Source organism: Mirounga leonina, unplaced genomic scaffold (genome assembly GCF_011800145.1).
Source record: "Mirounga leonina isolate KUSES-001 unplaced genomic scaffold, KU_Mleo_1.0 Mir_200, whole genome shotgun sequence".
In the NCBI taxonomy this organism is placed as follows: domain Eukaryota; kingdom Metazoa; phylum Chordata; class Mammalia; order Carnivora; family Phocidae; genus Mirounga; species Mirounga leonina.
Genome location: NW_023270503.1, coordinates 25,159,110 through 25,176,586, shown reverse-complemented (window position 1 = coordinate 25,176,586; position 17,477 = coordinate 25,159,110). Strand labels below are relative to the sequence as shown.

At 38.7% G+C, this 17,477-nt stretch overlaps 1 protein-coding gene across 9 annotated transcripts in view; it reads right to left on the bottom strand.

The window, feature by feature from the left end:
* The window catches only part of CDK12 (cyclin dependent kinase 12), a 75,615-nt gene that overhangs the window by 45,215 nt on the left and 12,923 nt on the right, over nucleotides 1-17,477 (bottom strand). For all 9 annotated transcript variants that reach the window (XR_004683211.1, XR_004683212.1, XR_004683213.1 and 6 more), the window contains exons 3-7: nucleotides 14,760-14,936; nucleotides 13,279-13,418; nucleotides 12,551-12,721; nucleotides 7,939-8,128; nucleotides 172-228 (exon numbers count right to left, since the gene is read on the bottom strand). Coding sequence is in view for 3 of the 9 variants with exons in the window: in XM_035027017.1 (XP_034882908.1) it covers nucleotides 172-228; nucleotides 7,939-8,128; nucleotides 12,551-12,721; nucleotides 13,279-13,418; nucleotides 14,760-14,936 (735 nt within the window). In the remaining 6 variants the exon portion in view is untranslated. The remainder of the gene's footprint in view (nucleotides 1-171; nucleotides 229-7,938; nucleotides 8,129-12,550; nucleotides 12,722-13,278; nucleotides 13,419-14,759; nucleotides 14,937-17,477) is intronic.

The following is a 17,477-nucleotide window of genomic DNA, read 5'->3' as shown; positions in this document are numbered from 1 at the left end:
AATTTGGGTTGATTTATTTCAGTCTAAGGCTGATTCAATAATTTAGACAAAATTAACACATTTAGAAAATTAAGAAACTGAAATTATTGCAACTTGCAGAATACTAGAATATCCAAGAATAAAAAGGATTTTTTCCTTTTTTCACACATGTAATTTTGATGAATGCCTCACCTCTCTTCAGAGTTATAGAGCCGTGCAAGTCCAAAATCTGCTAGTTTGATTTGCCCACTGTAAAACAAAAAAAAAATTATTTTTATAAAAGTTAACAGTAGCTGCCTCTTAATTATACCTAAACAGTAATGCATGAATTTAGGAGTTAAAGGAATTACAAAAATGAATTTTAACCTATGCTCTCTTAGTTCTGTTCTTAATGGTCACTCTCCCAGATTAAGCCTCTTTTGACTACTTTGGTTTACAAAATCTTACAGTTTTCTTTTTTGACTACTACTGTGTTTTTGGATTTGACTCCTTAAATAAATATTTATTTTATTTCTTGGCAAACAACAGTCACTAAAAACTGCTAGATTAAATGCTTATTATTGGGGGAAAAAAGTAATGAACTGTTCTAGATTATGAGAGATTTAAGAGGCCTAACAACCAAATCCAGTTTATAAACTTTGATTCTGGTTTGAACAGACTAGCTATACAAAAGACATTTTAACATAAGTGAAAAAATGTAAAATATGAACTGAGTATTAGAAGATAATAGGTAATAATCTTCTGGAGCATTTAGGGTCAAACATAATGGTGTCTGTAATTTACTTTAAAGTAACTCAAGCAGAGAAATTAAAAGGAAGCAAATATAATAAAATGTTACCTGTATATGTATTATATATTCGTGTCTCAATTTTTTCTTATAATTTATTTTTTCATAATGAAAAGTAAACCACAATAATACCATGGCTATAGGAGATTTTTTCAAACAGGGAACATGGCTTTGACCTGAGCACATGATTTTTATGATGTATGAGGCCCCTTTTATCAACATATTGCCATCACTTCCTATACCATAAAGATATACAACTATGAACTTAGATGGGTTCTCAAACTTTAATACGAAATAAGAATCACTTGGAAAGCTTATTAAAGGTTTCCTGGGCCTCATTCCCAGAGATGCAAGTCAGGTGGTCATGGCTCATGAACTTGCATTTTTCTTTTTTTTAAAGTAGGCTCCATGCCTGGCACGGAGCCCAATGGGGCTTGAACTCATGACTGTGAAATCAAGATCTGAGCTAATATCAAGAGTCAGACCCTTGGGGTGCCTGAGTTGTTCAGTGGGTTAAACATCTACCTTTGGCTCAGTCATGATCTCAGGGTCCTGGGATCGAGTCCCGCATCAGGCTCCCTGCTCAGCGGGAAGCCTGCTTTTCCTTTTCCCTCTGCTGCTCCCCCCACTTGTGCTCTCTCTCTCCCTCTCAAATAAAAAAATAAATAAAAATCTTTAAAAAAAAAGGGAAATCTATTTAAAAAAAAGAGCCATTCAGGCACCCCTGAATTTGCATTTCTTTTTTTTTTTTTTTTTAAGATTTTATTTATTTATTTGACAGAAAGAGACACAGCGAGAGAGGGAACACAAGCAGGGGGAGTGGCAGAGGGAGAAGCAGGCTTCCCGCCGAGCAGGGAGCCCAATGCAGGGCTTGATCCCAGGACCCTGGGATCATGACCTGAACCGAAGGCAGACGCTTAACGACTGAGCCACCCAGGCGCCCCCTGAACTTGCATTTCTAACAAGCCCATAGATGATGCCAATTCTGTTGGTCCGAAAACCACACTTTTTTTTTTTTTTTAAAAGATTCTATTCATTTGACAGAGAGAGAGAGAGACAGAGCGCGCATACGCGCACACAAGCAGGGGGAATGGCCGGCAGCGGGACAGGGAGTAGCAGACTCCCTGCTGAGCAGGGAGCTGGATGCGGGGCCTGATCCCAGGACTCTGGGATCATGACCCAAGCTGAATGCAGACACTTAACTGACTGAGCCACCCAGGCACCCCTGAGAACCACACTTTTGAGCACCATGCCCTTAAAGGGATCACACCCATATTTCACTCTGCTAAGCATTCTGTCCTTGACAGTGATGTCAAGTAATACTTTAATAAACTATAACACAAAATGTCAGAAAACTTTTTAAACTACTATTTTGGATTAATCATATTTATTTAAATTCTTCACATTTATCACTTGTGTTACTTCTTGGGTAATGAAAAGCCAGCTCACTCTTTTTTTAAGGTACTGGGGATATCTCAGGTACTTGATAGTGGAGATCAGACAGAAAAGTGAGACAGTAGAAAAAAAAGAGGCTATGCTAGGAGGTGCTCCTCAAAGTATGAGCAATGGGACAAAATACTAAAACAAAGTAACTTGGGGCAGCTGGTGGCTCAGTTGGTTAAGCTTCTGCCTTCAGCTCAGGTCATGATCCCAGGGTCCTGGGACTGAGCCCTGCATCAGGCTCCCGCTCAGCGGGGAGTCTGCTTCTCCCTCTCTCCCTCTGCCCCTCCCCTCCGCTCATGTTCTTTCTCTCGCTCAAATAAATAAAATCTTTAATAAATAAATAAAACAAAGTAACTACTGGCAATACAGTTTTACATTAAATCAACTCTTATCATTCCTAGTAAAGATTATTGGGCACCTTATCCACTTGCCCCAACATCATGTCATTTTTATTTCAATTTACAAGCAAATTCTAAGAGAAGCAAAAAGAAAAGGACTAGTGAACTTGAACCCTATAATGAGACATAAAGGGTTCCTCAAATTTCTCAGCATCTTCACTCTTAGAACCTGAGACGATCCAAGACTGGAAGGCACAGAGGACTGAAAGTTAAAATGGCAAGAGATACAGAGTTATGGAAAATTAGGCTAGACCTAAACATCACGAAGTACCTAGCATATTTCCTAATCTACCCTCTCATCTCTCAGTAAATGACCTTCTTCATTGAAAAGAGAAATCATAGGGCACCTGGATGGCTCAGTCGGTAAAGCATCTGCCTTTGGCTCACATCATGATCCCAGGGTCCTAGGATTCGGCTCCACATCTGGCTCCCTGCTAAGCAGGGAGCCTGCTTCTCCCTCTCCTCCCCATTCATACTGTCTCTTGCTATCTTTGTCTCGCTCTCAAATAAATAAATAAAATCTTTAAAAATTTTTAAAAAAGGAAAAAAACCCAAACAAACAGAAATCATCAGGTGGGAGCTACTTAACATCCTATCTTTTACCTATATAATCTTAATTGCATCTATAACCTTCCTTTCAGAGCGCCTGGGTGGCTCAGTTGGTTAAGTGTATGCCTTCGGCTTAGGTGGTGATCTCAGGGTCCTGGGATTGAGCCCTGCGTCGGGCTCTCTGCTCAGCGCGGAGTCAGCTTCTCCCTCTCACTCTCCCTCTGTGCTCTCTCTCAAATAAATAAATAAAAATCTTAAAAAAAAAAAAAAAATATATATATATATAGCTTTCCTTTCTTCTTTCAATTACAGAAAAAGTGTGTCAATCTCTCTTGTTCAAGGATAATCAATACCTATAATTGTGGCCATTACCACCTGTGGCCTTGATTCCATCTCCTCTAGAACTCTGCTCCTTTAAATTATTTTGGTTCTTTCTTGAATCTTAACTTCTCCCTATTTTCTTTTCCCTTACTATTTAAATATGCTCAAACCTCTGCAACCTTAAAAATAAAAATTAAAGACACACCTACCATCACCTTCCCATTAACTGTGCTACCCACCAACTTGCCACACATTGTCAATGCTGACTTTTTAATTTTCAGATTCCTTCTCAAGTCTTATAATCTGTCTGCATCACCTGACATATAGGACCATCCCCTTCTTAAATCTGCCTTTTTTTTTTTAAGATTTCTTTATTTATTTTAGAGGGAGAGAGTGTGAGCAGGGGAAGGGGCGGAAAGGGAGAGAATCTCACCCAGACTCTGCACTGAGTGTGGAGCCAGACACCAGGCTCAATCTCAGGACCCTGAGATCATGACCTGAGCCAAAACCAAGAGTCAGATGCTCAACCAACTCAGCCACCCAGGTGCCCCTAAACCTGTCTATTTTACATTCATGATTATTTCCTTATTTTCTCTGTATCTTTCTAACCATTCCCTTGGGTTCCATTTTCTGACACCTTTTCTCTGCTTGGTAACTCCTAAACTATACTGCTAGTTTGGAACTTCAATGTGACCATATGACTATTAGATATCACTACCCTAGATATGCAACATCCATATCCAAAAGGGATTTACTCTCCACTCACCTATCCTGCTTTTCCTTCTATATTACCTATATTGACCATTATGCCACCCATCTAGTTAGTTTCTTTTCTTTTCTTTTTTTTTTTTTAAAGATTTTATTTATTTATTTGTCAGAGAGAGAGATAGAACACAAGCAGGGGGAGAGAGGCAGGCAGAGGGAGAAGCAGGCTCCCTGCTGAGCAAGGAGCCCGATGTGGGACTCGATCCCAGGACCCTGGGATCATGACCTGAGCCGAAGGCAGCCGCTTAACCAACTGAGCCACCCAGGCGTCCCCATCTAGTTAGTTTCTTAAGTCAGAAATCTGTGAGTTATCTTAAAAGTTCTTTCATTCATTCTCTACCATTAATTTACTCACCAAAGTCTACTGATCCACAGCGGTGATCCTGTCCATCTCTACTAGCAATGCCTTGATTAGTTTAAACACTGACAATTTCTTATGGTATTTTTTTTTTTAATTAAAGATTTTATTTATTTATTTATTTATTTATTTATTTATTTATTTATTTATTTGACAGAGAGAAACACAGCGAGAGAGGGAACAGAGGCAGGGGGAGTGGGAGAGGGAGAAGCGGGCTTCCCGAGGAGCAGGGAGCCCGATGTGGGGCTTGATCCCAGGACCCTGGGATCATGACCTGAGCCGCTTCCCGCGGAGCAGGGAGCCCGACGTGGGGCTCAATCCCAGGACCCCTGAGCCGAAGGCAGACGCTTAACAACTGAGCCACCCAGGCGCCCCTCTTATGGTATTCTTAATAGGTCTCCCTGCCTCTAGTCTATACCCTATTAGAATGACCATTTATTGATTTTTCTAAAAGAGAAAACTAATTGTGTCTCTCCACCATCTAAAATGACTTAGTTTCATTTATACTTGTGTAATGAAGATAAAATGAACATCGGGGAGCCCAGCTCTGCTCTCCTCCCTCTCCCATCAACTGCTTTCACTTCCTTGTCCAGCTGAGGGCTCCTTACCATTTTCTCCAGGCCATCTCACCCAGAATCCTCTGTGTAAACAGAGCCAAATGGGCAAAAGCAGAGGCTGGATGGATCAGGTTAGATCATAAGACTCCTGCATCCTGCTTAGCAACCTGAAGAGGAAGTTCAGTTTAGTCTAGAACCTCATCAGCTTCCTGAATATGGGAAGTGAGGGACAGGGAGGGGCCTGACCCACTAGAAAGGTCACCAAGCAGGACTGCAGTTTATTCCCTGACCTGAGACATGCCTCCTGGAGAAGCAAAAGGAACCAAAAAAAGTATATGCTATAGACCAGAAAGTTGCAAGGTGACAGCCATCATTAAGTTCTTGAAGCATTACTACTATGGATGTAGATTAACCAAGCCCAGCTTTAAAGAAAATTGTGGGTAACAGAGATAGTGACAGGAATAATCTTTTAACATCATGTTTTGTCTCACAAAAGTATTTAAGTATGAAATATAATAATTATATACATCATACAAAATAATTTAAAATAATGCATTAGCTGTAATTTAAAAACAAAAATTAACCAAATTAACTGTATAATTTATTTATTTTTTTGAGAGAGAGCAAGCAAGCAGGGAGAGGGGCAGAGGGAGAGAATCCCAAGCCAACTCCATACTGAGCACAGAGCCAGATGCAGGGCTCGATCTCACGACCCTGAGATCATGACCTGAGCTGAAATCAAGAGTCTGATGTCCAACTGACTGAATCACCCAGGTGCCCCTAACTGTATAATTTGAAAACAAAAAATTAGCCAAACCAGCACCGCTCAATGGCTTTCACCTATAGACAGTATAAGCTCCTTAGCAAGATATACAAGATCCTTAAATTGGCTCCTTGTAACTATCCAGCTTCATATCATTATATGCTTCACTCTTCTTGCCCTAGTAATACTGACCCCTGTATACATTTTCCCAGATATTACATGTTAATTTTCATATTTATGTGATTTTGCCCATGTAATTTCTTTGCTTAGAAATTTAACCCTCTGTTGTCAGTCTTTCTGATAAATTCCTATCCATTCATCAAAATTACATCTTCCCAGATGCTCCCAGATTCAAGAAAAAAAAAAAAAAAAGGCGGGAATGGGTGAGGATTAGGGGCACTTGGCTGGCTCAGTGGGTAGAGCATGAACTCTTGATTCTGGGGTTGTGAGTTCAGGCCCCATGATGGGTGTAGAGATTACTTAAAAAGCACGTGTGTGTCGGGGGGGAGGAGTGCTTAATAAATATTTACTGAATTGAGTGATTTATTTGTTTAGCTCCCCTATGAAACTCTGAGCTTTCTAATGACCAACTATCTCCTGGGAGACTTCCACTGCTAAAACCAGAACAGGGGCACCCGGCTGGCTAAGTTGGTGGCACATACAACTCTTTATCTTGGGGTCCTGGGTTCAATCAAGCCTCATGCTGGGTGTAGAGATTACTTAAAAATAAAAAATCTGGGGTGTCTGGGTGGCTCAGTTGGTTAAGCGACTGCCTTCGGCTCAGGTCATGATCCTGGAGTCCCGGGATCGAGTCCCGCGTCGGGCTCCCTGCTCGGCAGGGAGTCTGCTTCATCCTCTGACCCTATCCCCTCTCATGCTCTCTATATCTCATTCTCTCTCTCAAATAAATAAATAATAATAATAATAAAAATAAATAAATAAATAATCTTTAGGGGCGCCTGGGTAGCTTAGTCGGTTAACTGCCCGACTCTTGATTTCAGCTCAAGTCATGATTTCAGTGTGTGAGATTGAGCCCTGTATCAGGCTCAGTGCTGGGCATGGAGCCTGCTTAAGATTCTCTCTCTGTCCCTCCCCCTCCCTGCTTGCTTGCTCTCTAAAAAAACAAAAACAAAAACAAACTTAAAATAAACAAAACCAGAACAGTCCCTGGGCAACTCAGGATAGTTGGTTACCTCACTCCACGAAGATGAGAAATAAGTCATAATCATTCTATAGCTCTCTCCAGATAATAGTATTTGTTAAATTGAACAGAAATGTATAAAACAATGGGTGAATCAGAAAAAGATGGCTATAAACAGCCCAGTTACCTAAAGAACCAAACACTGGTATAACTTCAATAGTATCAGACCTGCTTTTTATTCGATAGGTAGGGCTATTTACCAAAGACTAGTATGCATAATACACCTGATATCACCAATGTAGTTTAGACAAATAGCCAGAGAGGAAGAAAGCAGATAAAAACTTCTGAAGATTTAGCACTGTTCATCACCAAATTCCTGTCTGTTTACACTATTAAAACCTGGGGAGTAAGTGCTTGGCAGAAAGGTCAACCACCACCTACATCTGTGTTTACTCTGAAATTTGGTAACAGAGAAAGTCTCAAGAGCAGCTATAAGAGCAGGCATGTTTCTCCCCACTTAAACAAGAGAGAAATTACACTGAGAACTCAATGTGTGTTTTAATTTGCCAAGGACCACAATAATATTTACTAACTATGGCAAAAAAACTCTGAATATTCCTGCAGGATGTGATTCCCTAAATGTTTGCAATTAAAAAACCTTTACAATCCTACCTCTGTTAATTCCTTACCAACACTGAGTCTGAAGACTCTGCTCATCAGAGTACCCCATCATAAGATGTTCCTACAGTACAGTTATCATATGTATGTAAATGCAAGAAACTGCATCACTGGGTCTACCTATAACCCCAACTAACTAGCTGAAACTAATTGGGACAGAAGGGAGAAAATGCTTAACCTCATTTGGTTACTATGTTACCTGTTGTTCAGCAAAATGTTAGAACACTTAATATCCCGATGCAGGAAATTCTTTTTGTGACAGTAATCCAATCCTTCCATTAGCTGTTTCATGAATGACTTGATATGGTCCTCAGAAAAGTGCACCAAACCAGATTCTAGCAGTCCCATTAAGTCATGGTCCATATACTCAAATACAAGGTAAAAGGCACCTATACAAAAATGAAAGAAAAAATTAAAAACAAGAGGAAACGGATGCTGAAATGACAATGCCTCAAATTTTCATGTAATTTTGGAGTGGACTCTCTGAAACAACCACTTAATTTTATAGATGAAGAAACTGAAACTCAGAGTAGTTGAATAACTTGCCCTTTCTAATAATAAATAACAGAACTACTATTTTAATTAATCTTTTGACTCTTAACCCAGTGCTCTTCGGACTATTTACTTCTTGAGGAGAACAACTGCTCTGATCAAGATGTATTACTAGTCTTCTACAATCTGAGTTAGTTGGCAAATTACAAGCCTTGGGCCAAATCCAGGCCGCTGTTTGTCACTGTAAAACGAAGTTTTATTTGTTATAACCATGCCCATTTGTTACTATGCCATTATTGTCTATGGCTACTTCTGTATAAGTCTTTACCTCAGTTATATTTAATAGTACTCACATAATATGCCAGGCATAGCACAGTATATATAGTACAATTATTCGTCAGATTCATAGTATTTAAGAATTGAAAGAAAGGTGAACCATCCAATTAAACTCCTTAAATTTAGAAGTAGATAAAAGGGTAAGTATGCTAAGAGAACTGTAAAAGATCTGAAATCCATGCTATCTTTCCACTTCAGCAGGGTGTATGATGACAAAGGCCAATATTGTTTTTTTGGGGTTTTTTTGGCAAATATTTTAACATAAGCAGTACTAGACCTAGATTAGACAATTATCTATCCAGTCTTAAAATTCTGTCTCCTACCAGCATAAGGGCAAGGATTCTTAACCTAGAGGGTAGGCTTCAAGGATTCTTTGAACTCCCTGAAATAGTATGCAATATTTTAAACACATAATATGCAACATTTTGAACTTATTTTTTTAAAGTATGGATCCGTACGAATGTTTAAAGAGGTCCATAACCCCCCCAAAATTAAGAACCACAGCATTAAAGGAATATCTTAGATTTAGCCAAGAGCTCAAATTAGTAAGAAAAACACCAAAACTGCAAAAGGTTAAGTAGACACAGGACACAAAAGGACAACTCAAAGAAGAGAAAATAAGTGAAACTGATAAACATGGAAAAGAACGCAGAAGTAACAGAAGGAATGCAATCCAAAATAATATCATACTTCACCTATCAAAATGACAATTTTTTAAAAAGATGTACTCAATCTTAGGGAGGATAAAGTGGAATGGGCACTCACAGGTGGACATAAATAATTTATATTAAAAGTAATCTAACGGGCGCCTGGGTGGCTCAGATGGTTAAGCGTCTGCCTTCGGCTCAGGTCATGATCCCAGAGTCCTGGGATCGAGTCCCACATCAGGCTCCCCGCTCAGCGGGGAGCCTGCTTCTCCCTCTGACCCTCTCCCCTCTCATGCTGTTTCTCTCTCGCTCGCTCTCTAAAAAATAAGTAAAATCTTAAAAAAAAAAAAAGGAATCTAACATTAAATACAAAAATTCCTTTAACCAAATAATTCTACTTCTAAGAAACTATATTAATAAATCAAAATGCAAAGATTTATGAACAAAAATGTTCAAAGCAGATTATATTTTTTAAACTAGTAACTAATTGGGGCACTTGGGTGGCTCAGTCGGTAGAACATATGACTCCTGACCTTGGTGTCATGAGTTCATGCCCCACATTGGGTGTAGAGCTTGCTTTAAAAAATAATAATAGGGGCGCCAGGGTGACTCAGTTAAGCGTCTGACTCTTGATTTTGGCTCAGGTCATGATCTCAGGGTCCTGAGATTGAGCCCTGAGTTGTGATCCACGCTTAGCAAAGAGTCTGCTTGAGATTCTTTCCCTCTGCCTCTCCCTCTGTCTCTCCCACTGCTCGCGCAAATGCACTCTCTCACTAAAAATAAATCTTTAGAGATTTATCTATATATAAATAATAATAAAGAAAATAAACTGGTAACTAATTGCTCAAAAGAGACTTTTGAAGTAAATTTAGATTCATCTAAGCCTTACCCAGTCATTAAAACATGTTAATGACATGGCAAATTGCTTATGACAAATTATAAAACACTAAATATACTTCGATCTCAGTTATGCTAAAATAAATATAACATACATACAACACTTAGAAAGAAATACTCAAAATGATAATACTATAGTGGTTTTCTATGGATGGCAGTAGACTGGGATGGAGTGGGAGAGAAATGGTTGCCATTTTCTTTGTCTTACCCTTCCATATTTTCAATTTTGCCACAATGGGTATGCATCACATCCATTTATTCATCCATTTATTATTTTATGATTTTTTTTAAAAAAGAATTTAAACAGTACATAGTAAACTATTTAAATAGTACAGAATGGGGGGGGCCGGGATGGCTCAGTCGTTAAGCGTCTGCCTTTGGCTCAGGTCATGATCCCAGGGTCCTGGGACTGAGCCCTGCATTGGGCTCCCTGCTTGGCAGGAAACCTGCTTCTCCCTCTCCCACTCCCCCTGCTTGTGTTCCTGTTCTCGCTATCTCTCTCTGTGTCAAATAAATAAATAAAATCTTAAAAAAAAAAAAAAGTAGACGGGCGCCTGGGTGGCTCAGTTGGTTAAGCAACTGCCTTCAGCTCAGGTCATGATCCTGGAGTCCCTGGATCGAGTCCCGCATCGGGCTCTCTGCTCGGCAGGGAGTCTGCTTCGTCCTCTGACCCTATCCCCTCTCATGTGTTCTCTCTCTCTCATTCTCTCTCTCTCAAATAAATAAATCTTTAAAAAAAAAAAAAGAAAAGAAAAAAAGTAGAAAAAAAGTTTAAAAAAAAATAAGTAGTACAGAATGGCAGAGGAAAAGTAAGCTCCACTCTAAAGGAAATTGTTTTGTTTATCCTTAGAGAAACTACCAATACATTATACTATTCTTATAATCAGAAGAAGTTAAGAAATACCCAGAAGTATATCTAGTATTCTTAATTTTATTCTGGTCTAACTTCCATAAATGTATCTAACTACCGTTACAGAAGCAGAATTTCTTTTTATTTGCTTTATTTTATTTTATTTTAAAGATTTTATTTATTTGACAGAGAGAGACACAGCGAGAGAGGGAACAGGAGCAGGGGGAGTGGGAGAGGGAGAAGCAGCCTTCCGCTGAGCAGGGAGACCGATGCGGGGCTCGATCCCAGGACCCTAGGATCATGACCTGAGCCAAAGGCAGATGCTTAACAACTGAGCCACCCAGGCGCCCTCTTTTTATTTGCTTTAAAACTACTTCTACCATTTAATAAAATTAAAAACAAACAAAAACTACTTCTACTAAACTTGAGAAGTGCTACTCCCCTAGTGCTAATATCTTTAAGGGTCTATAAATAAGCCCAGCTTAACTTTATCCATTACCTTCCTAATTTTATGTACTTCAACTGTGTTCTCTCTTAACATTCCAGACTATATTCACAGATGCCATTTCTTCACAAAAGACATCTTCAGATTTGCTTTAAAAAAAGTAGGCTGAATGACATATCTGGACTACTTCAAACGTAAGTATGAATGAACAATTTTATCCCCCAAAGAGACAAAAGTTACAAACCCAGGAAAACAAACCAGTATGTGACCTGAAGATTGTTTTAGACCTATCTGCTTTGAATTCTAAACTGTGTAAGTGCAAAACTAAACTAAATATGGATGCATTATAAACAATAACCAGAAGGGACGATGTAAAAATGAGAGTAACTGTGGGCGTCTGGGTGACTCAGTTGGTTAAGTATCTGACGCCTGATCTCAGCTCAGGTCTTGATCTCAGGGTCATGAGTTCAAGGCCCATGTTGGGCTCCATGCTGGGCATGAAGCCTACTTAAAAAAAAAAAAAAATGAGAGTAACTGATAAATCTGGGTTTAATTTCCATTATTGTTATTATAATTTGTAAAAAAAAAAAAAAAAAAAGGAGAGAGACTTCAAAACTAACATCTTTTTTTTTTTTTTTAATATTTTATTTATTTATCTGACAGAGAGAGACACAGCAAGAGAGGGAACACAAGCAGGGGGAGTGGGAGAAGGAGAAGCAGGGTTCCTGCCGAGCAGGGAGCCTGATGCGGGGCTCGATCCCAGGACCCTGGGACCATGACCTGAGCTGAAGGCAGCCGCTTAACTGACTGAGCCACCCAGGTGCCCCCCCCCTTTTTTTTTAAAGATTTTATTTACTTATTTGACAGAGAGAGACACAGCGAGAGGGAACACAAGCAGGGGGAGTGGGAGAGGCAGAAGCAGACTCCCCATGGAGAAGGGAGCCTGATGTGGGGCTCGATCCCAGGACCCTGGGATCATGACCTGAGCTGAAGGCAGACGCTTAACAACTGAGCCACCCAGGCATCCCCAAAACTACCATCTTAACTCTGGTACGGATTCAAGAAGTTGGTCAAACAGACAAGCTAAAAGAGGAAAATAAGATGTACCAATCTACCCTGTGGAAACATGATTCCTTGCTATTACCTTTGTCCTTCTTGAAATCCAGTGCATCTTGTTTATCTGTAACAATTTCCTTCATGTTAACAACGCTTCGGTGGATTAGCTGACGAAGGATTTTGATCTCACGAATGGCTGTGATTGGGAAGCCCTCCTTCTCATTGTCCAGTCTCACCTTTTTCAGGGCCACTAGCTCTCCTGTTACAATAAATTCAAACTGTTACATTATCAATTAGCGTATTTGGCCACCATCATGAACCAGCCAATATATGCCCAGAGTTGCTCTGAAAGACCCATCTAGCTTACTTTAATGCTATATGCCAGATACTTTTATACTTTAAAAAACCAAACCAAATCCATGTTCCCTTTCTTGCCTTTGATTTTTTTTTAAGACTTGCATTTCTTAATTCAGTATTCAGTTAGGCCTAAAAATTTTGAAGTATTAAAATATGCCAATAATCCAACTACTTCTTAAGGACTACACCTTACCAAACAAAGAGCAACTTATAAATTTTATTTTTACTCTCTCTTAAATTCCCAGCAAGCTTATTATAAAATATTTACAATGGACAACAGATAAAGAGGAAGATTTTTAAACAGTAATAATTATACTATTCTTTTGGAAAATTTTAGTATTTCAGTAACTTTTGGAAACCAAATTAAAACTTGAAATTTACTTCTGCTAAGTCTACTTTAGCATTAGTACTGCTAAATTTTTAAACTTCTGACATCTAGAATTTTGTGGCAATATTTACCTGTGTCTTTGTCCTTGGCTTTATATACTTGGCCATAGGTTCCCTCTCCAATAATGCCAATAATGTCAAACTTGTCTACACAGCGTTTTCCCCAGTCACTTTCTGTTTGTCTTCTTTCTCCATAACGAGGACAACAAATTCTAAAAAAGGCAAAACAAAAGAGCCCCCACAAAACAAACCAAAAAAAGTTATTTTAAAAACTTAAGCCTATTCAAAGAAGAAAACAGAATTCTTTTATGATGATTCTCTGGCCCATGAATCTTCTATGAATTTCTTTATTAAAAAGGCAGGAATCAAATGATGCGAAATAAATGGTCTCTCACAGTGGCTAAGATAGATTTTTTTGCCTCAGGAAGGCATAAGATCAAATAATAGATTTGCTGCTTACTTTTTTTTTTTTTTTTAAGATTTTTATTTATTTATTTGACAGAGAGAGAGGGAACACAAGCAGGGGGAGTGGGAGAGGGAGAAGCAAGCTTCCGGCAGAGCAGGGAGCCCGATATGAGGCTCGATCCCACGACCCTAGGATCATGACCCAAGCCGTAGGCAGACGCTTAACAACTGAGCCACCCAGGCGCCCTGCTGCTTACTTTCTAATCTCTCTTTAGTACTGGCTTCCTCACCTACTGAATCGGAAAAGAAGCCCTACATCATAGCGCTACTATTAAAATAAAATACAAAACATTGGCAATACGATGTACTCAATAAATGGTAACTATTTTTCTTATTAAGAGAGGAATGTTCGGGTGCCTGGCTGGCCCAGTTGGTAGAGGACGCAACTCTTAATCTCAGGGTCGTGAGTTTAAGCCCCACGGTGGGCGTGGAGCCTAGTTTAAAAAAAAAGAGAGAGAAATGCTAACAATCTACTGCTAACGGTAGATCAAACCCAGATTCTACTACATTTATCGCATGGCAATTTATGTGGTTTAAGAAAAAACATCCCACATCTATTAATTTTTCATTTATGTGTACATGGTTGATACACCCTGAATGAAAGAGCTTTTTTTCTTTTTTAATATTCTAAGTATCAAACTCAAAAGATACAATGGGATCAATGTTCATGGTATATCTGAATTTGGGAAATCATTGCTTTTCTAAAAACAGTAGGTATCTGAGGGTGCAGATGAACAGGTCTCCCAGAAAAGCCTTTATCCATTAATATAAAAGATACACATTAGGCCCGATTTTATATAATCCTACCAGTGTAGGTTGTGGAAGAAAGTGTGAGATTTAGGCCCAAAAGTAAGGAAGGAAGCTGTCCCTCCAGGGGCACCTGGCTGGCTCAGTCGGTTAAGGGTCAGACTTGGTTTCAGCTCAGGTCATGATCTCAGGAGTCGTAGGATGGAGGCCCAGGTCGGGCCCCACACTCAGTGCAGAGTCTGTTGGAGGTTCTCTTCTCCCTCTCCTTCCCCCTCTGCCCCCGTTCCCCCGCTCATTCTCTCTTAAATAAAATAAAATAAAATATCCCTCTAAAAACTCACTTTGGTCTCTTTTTATATGGTTGCTGAGGTGGTGTAACTGCCTTTGGTTCTGGAGAGTCTGGGGGAGATGGATCCCCACCAGGAAGTTCTGGAGGGAGAGGGAGGTCCGTGAGTAAGTGACGTGGCCTTTGTTCCTTCTCTTTCTTTACAGGTTTTGAAGGTGGAGTTTCTTTCGGACTAAATAATAGAGGAAGAGAAGAAAAAGATCATAATTACTTAAAAAAATATGAAAATAAAACTTTTCAAAGCTTATAATGTCTGGCTATCAAAAGATTATAAAAATTTTTCTTTTAAGAGATAAAACCCTATAATATAAGGAACTGAAGTTTATCACAAAGATACTTGGGATTTCACAAAAAGAAATCCATAGTATATAAAAGAAAAAATTTGTGATATTACTTGTAGATAACAAACTTTTTAACATTTTCCCTAAGATTCTACTGTAATTTTACTGAGATGAAATAAAATACAGGAAGTAATCACCTTAAATTCCCAAAGTACCACTGCAACTCATGGAGTCACCAAATCTATTCTATATATTTTGACCAGCATTAAGGAATGAAAGTTCAACAATGTAATGCTACTATGTTATAGAAGATGTAGACAGAACTTGGAAAAGGAAATAGTATTTGAGTTTTGTAAAAAAAAAAAAGTTAAATTGGACATCAAAATTAGTGAATATACTGAGCTATTCTGTTGGTTTGGAAGCAAAAGGCCAAATGGATAAATAATTCTCAAACTAAAAATCTAAGAAGAGAGTCCAGTAAACTATTTCAGAATCATTAAAGCAACTGGTAGCAGGCCTCTCATGATAATCAACAAAATGGTGGGGGGAAGAGGGAGCAGGGAGAAAGGATGTCTTTTCTGGAATAGATTAGGAAAGTCAGTGTACAGTTCCAATTTTTTAACCATCTCAATTTATTTATAAGAAAGGATTTTGTGCTATGCATGTCCTCAAAAAAGAGAACATACTAATTCATGCCTACAAATAAAACAATGCTAGATAATAAGTCTTTTCTATTCTATCACAGTATCAGAAGCCTGAAAACAAGCTGAGAATCCTCCTAACCACAGAAGGAGCTTCCTCCACTTTTTTAAATAAGTGGTTACAAAAACATGTATTCTCTCACGAATATTTCCATAGAACCATAAAGATCTATCCTTTGCAATCTATCTTTTTAAAGATTGCATATAAAAACACAATCGCAAAAGTATAACTTTCTACCAATTTTTATCATTTTAATCTCTTGTAAATCAGGCAGAAAATGTGTATCAACCAGAACTAGGGTGGTCAATGAAAGGCAAAATGATCATCTGAAACTTTCTGTTCAATAACTGATAGACATGCATACACAACATTATTATAATTAGAACTAAGATTTTTCTACCCTGGGAACAAAGCCCTTTACCAGAAAACTCTTCAGGCAGGACACAATATAGATTTTAAATTTCCCCAATTTTTGGGCGCCTGGGTGGCTCAGTCGTTAAGCATCTGCCTTTGGCTCAGGTCATGATCCCAGACTCCTGGGATCGAGCCCCACATCGGGGGCTGTCTCTCTGTCAAATAAATAAATCTTTTTTTTTTTTTTAAGATTTTATTTATTTCACAGAGAGAGACACAGCGAGAGAGGGAACACAAGCAGGGGGAGTGAGAGAGGGAGAAGCAGGCCTCCCGCGGAGCAGGGAGCCCGATGTGGGGCTCGATCCCAGGACCCTGGGACCATGACCTGAGCCGAAGGCAGACGCTTAATGACTAAGCCACCCAGGCGCCCCAAGAGATAAAATCTTTAAAAAAATAAATTTCCCCAATTTTTAAGACTTTCAGGGAATGAAAATTCCCAATTTTTCAACTACTAATGTCATAATACTCTTTATAAATTTTAATTCTTCATGATTCAGAAATAGATTACTTCTTGGTTATGCTTCACTGGAAGTATCTGAATTTTCTCACCATCACTTCATGTAAGTTCAGTCTATGTTTTATATTTAGGTCTTGTTTTCTCCACAGTTGGCTTTATAGGTTCATGTTCAGTTCGCTACTATGAAAATGTACATTGCTTCTGAAAAATTACATGTTTAGCATGTTTATTTCATAAAGCATGAATGTTTGCTATGTACTACCAGTTCAGGGCATACAAGTTGAATACAGGTCAAATCCTATTTCAACAAATTCCAATGTACCAAAAATCATGGAATAATGATGACTCATAAAATTGCAACGCTTAACATTATGGTCTTTAGCCTTCAGTATACAGCACTCAGTAACTAATCTATTCCTCTATACAGTGCAGAGGACATGTGATACAGAGGGTCTAACACTGGAGAGCAGATATTGAACATCTAAGTCATTATTATAAAGATTCAGTACCAGGAAGGGCTGATCTTGCCAATATCAGTATTTCCTGGTTCCCCATTTATGCCTGTAGTTGGGTTCACATATGGTGAGTAGTTGCATAAATGCTCATGTATAATAATTTTCTTACAAAAAAAGTTGCCAAGCTCCATGACTGCTCAAATTTTAAAATCTGCATAGTCTCTTGGAATTTATGATGATGGGATTTAATCTATACAGTATCAATACCACCGATAAGAAGTCTTTATTGTTAATAAAGAATATAAATTTACATATCAATTATTTAAAAAGATTTCCTAATATTTCTCACAATTTAATAGCATCAACTACTTTAAATATGATCATTTATCCCTTTCCCCTTTTTA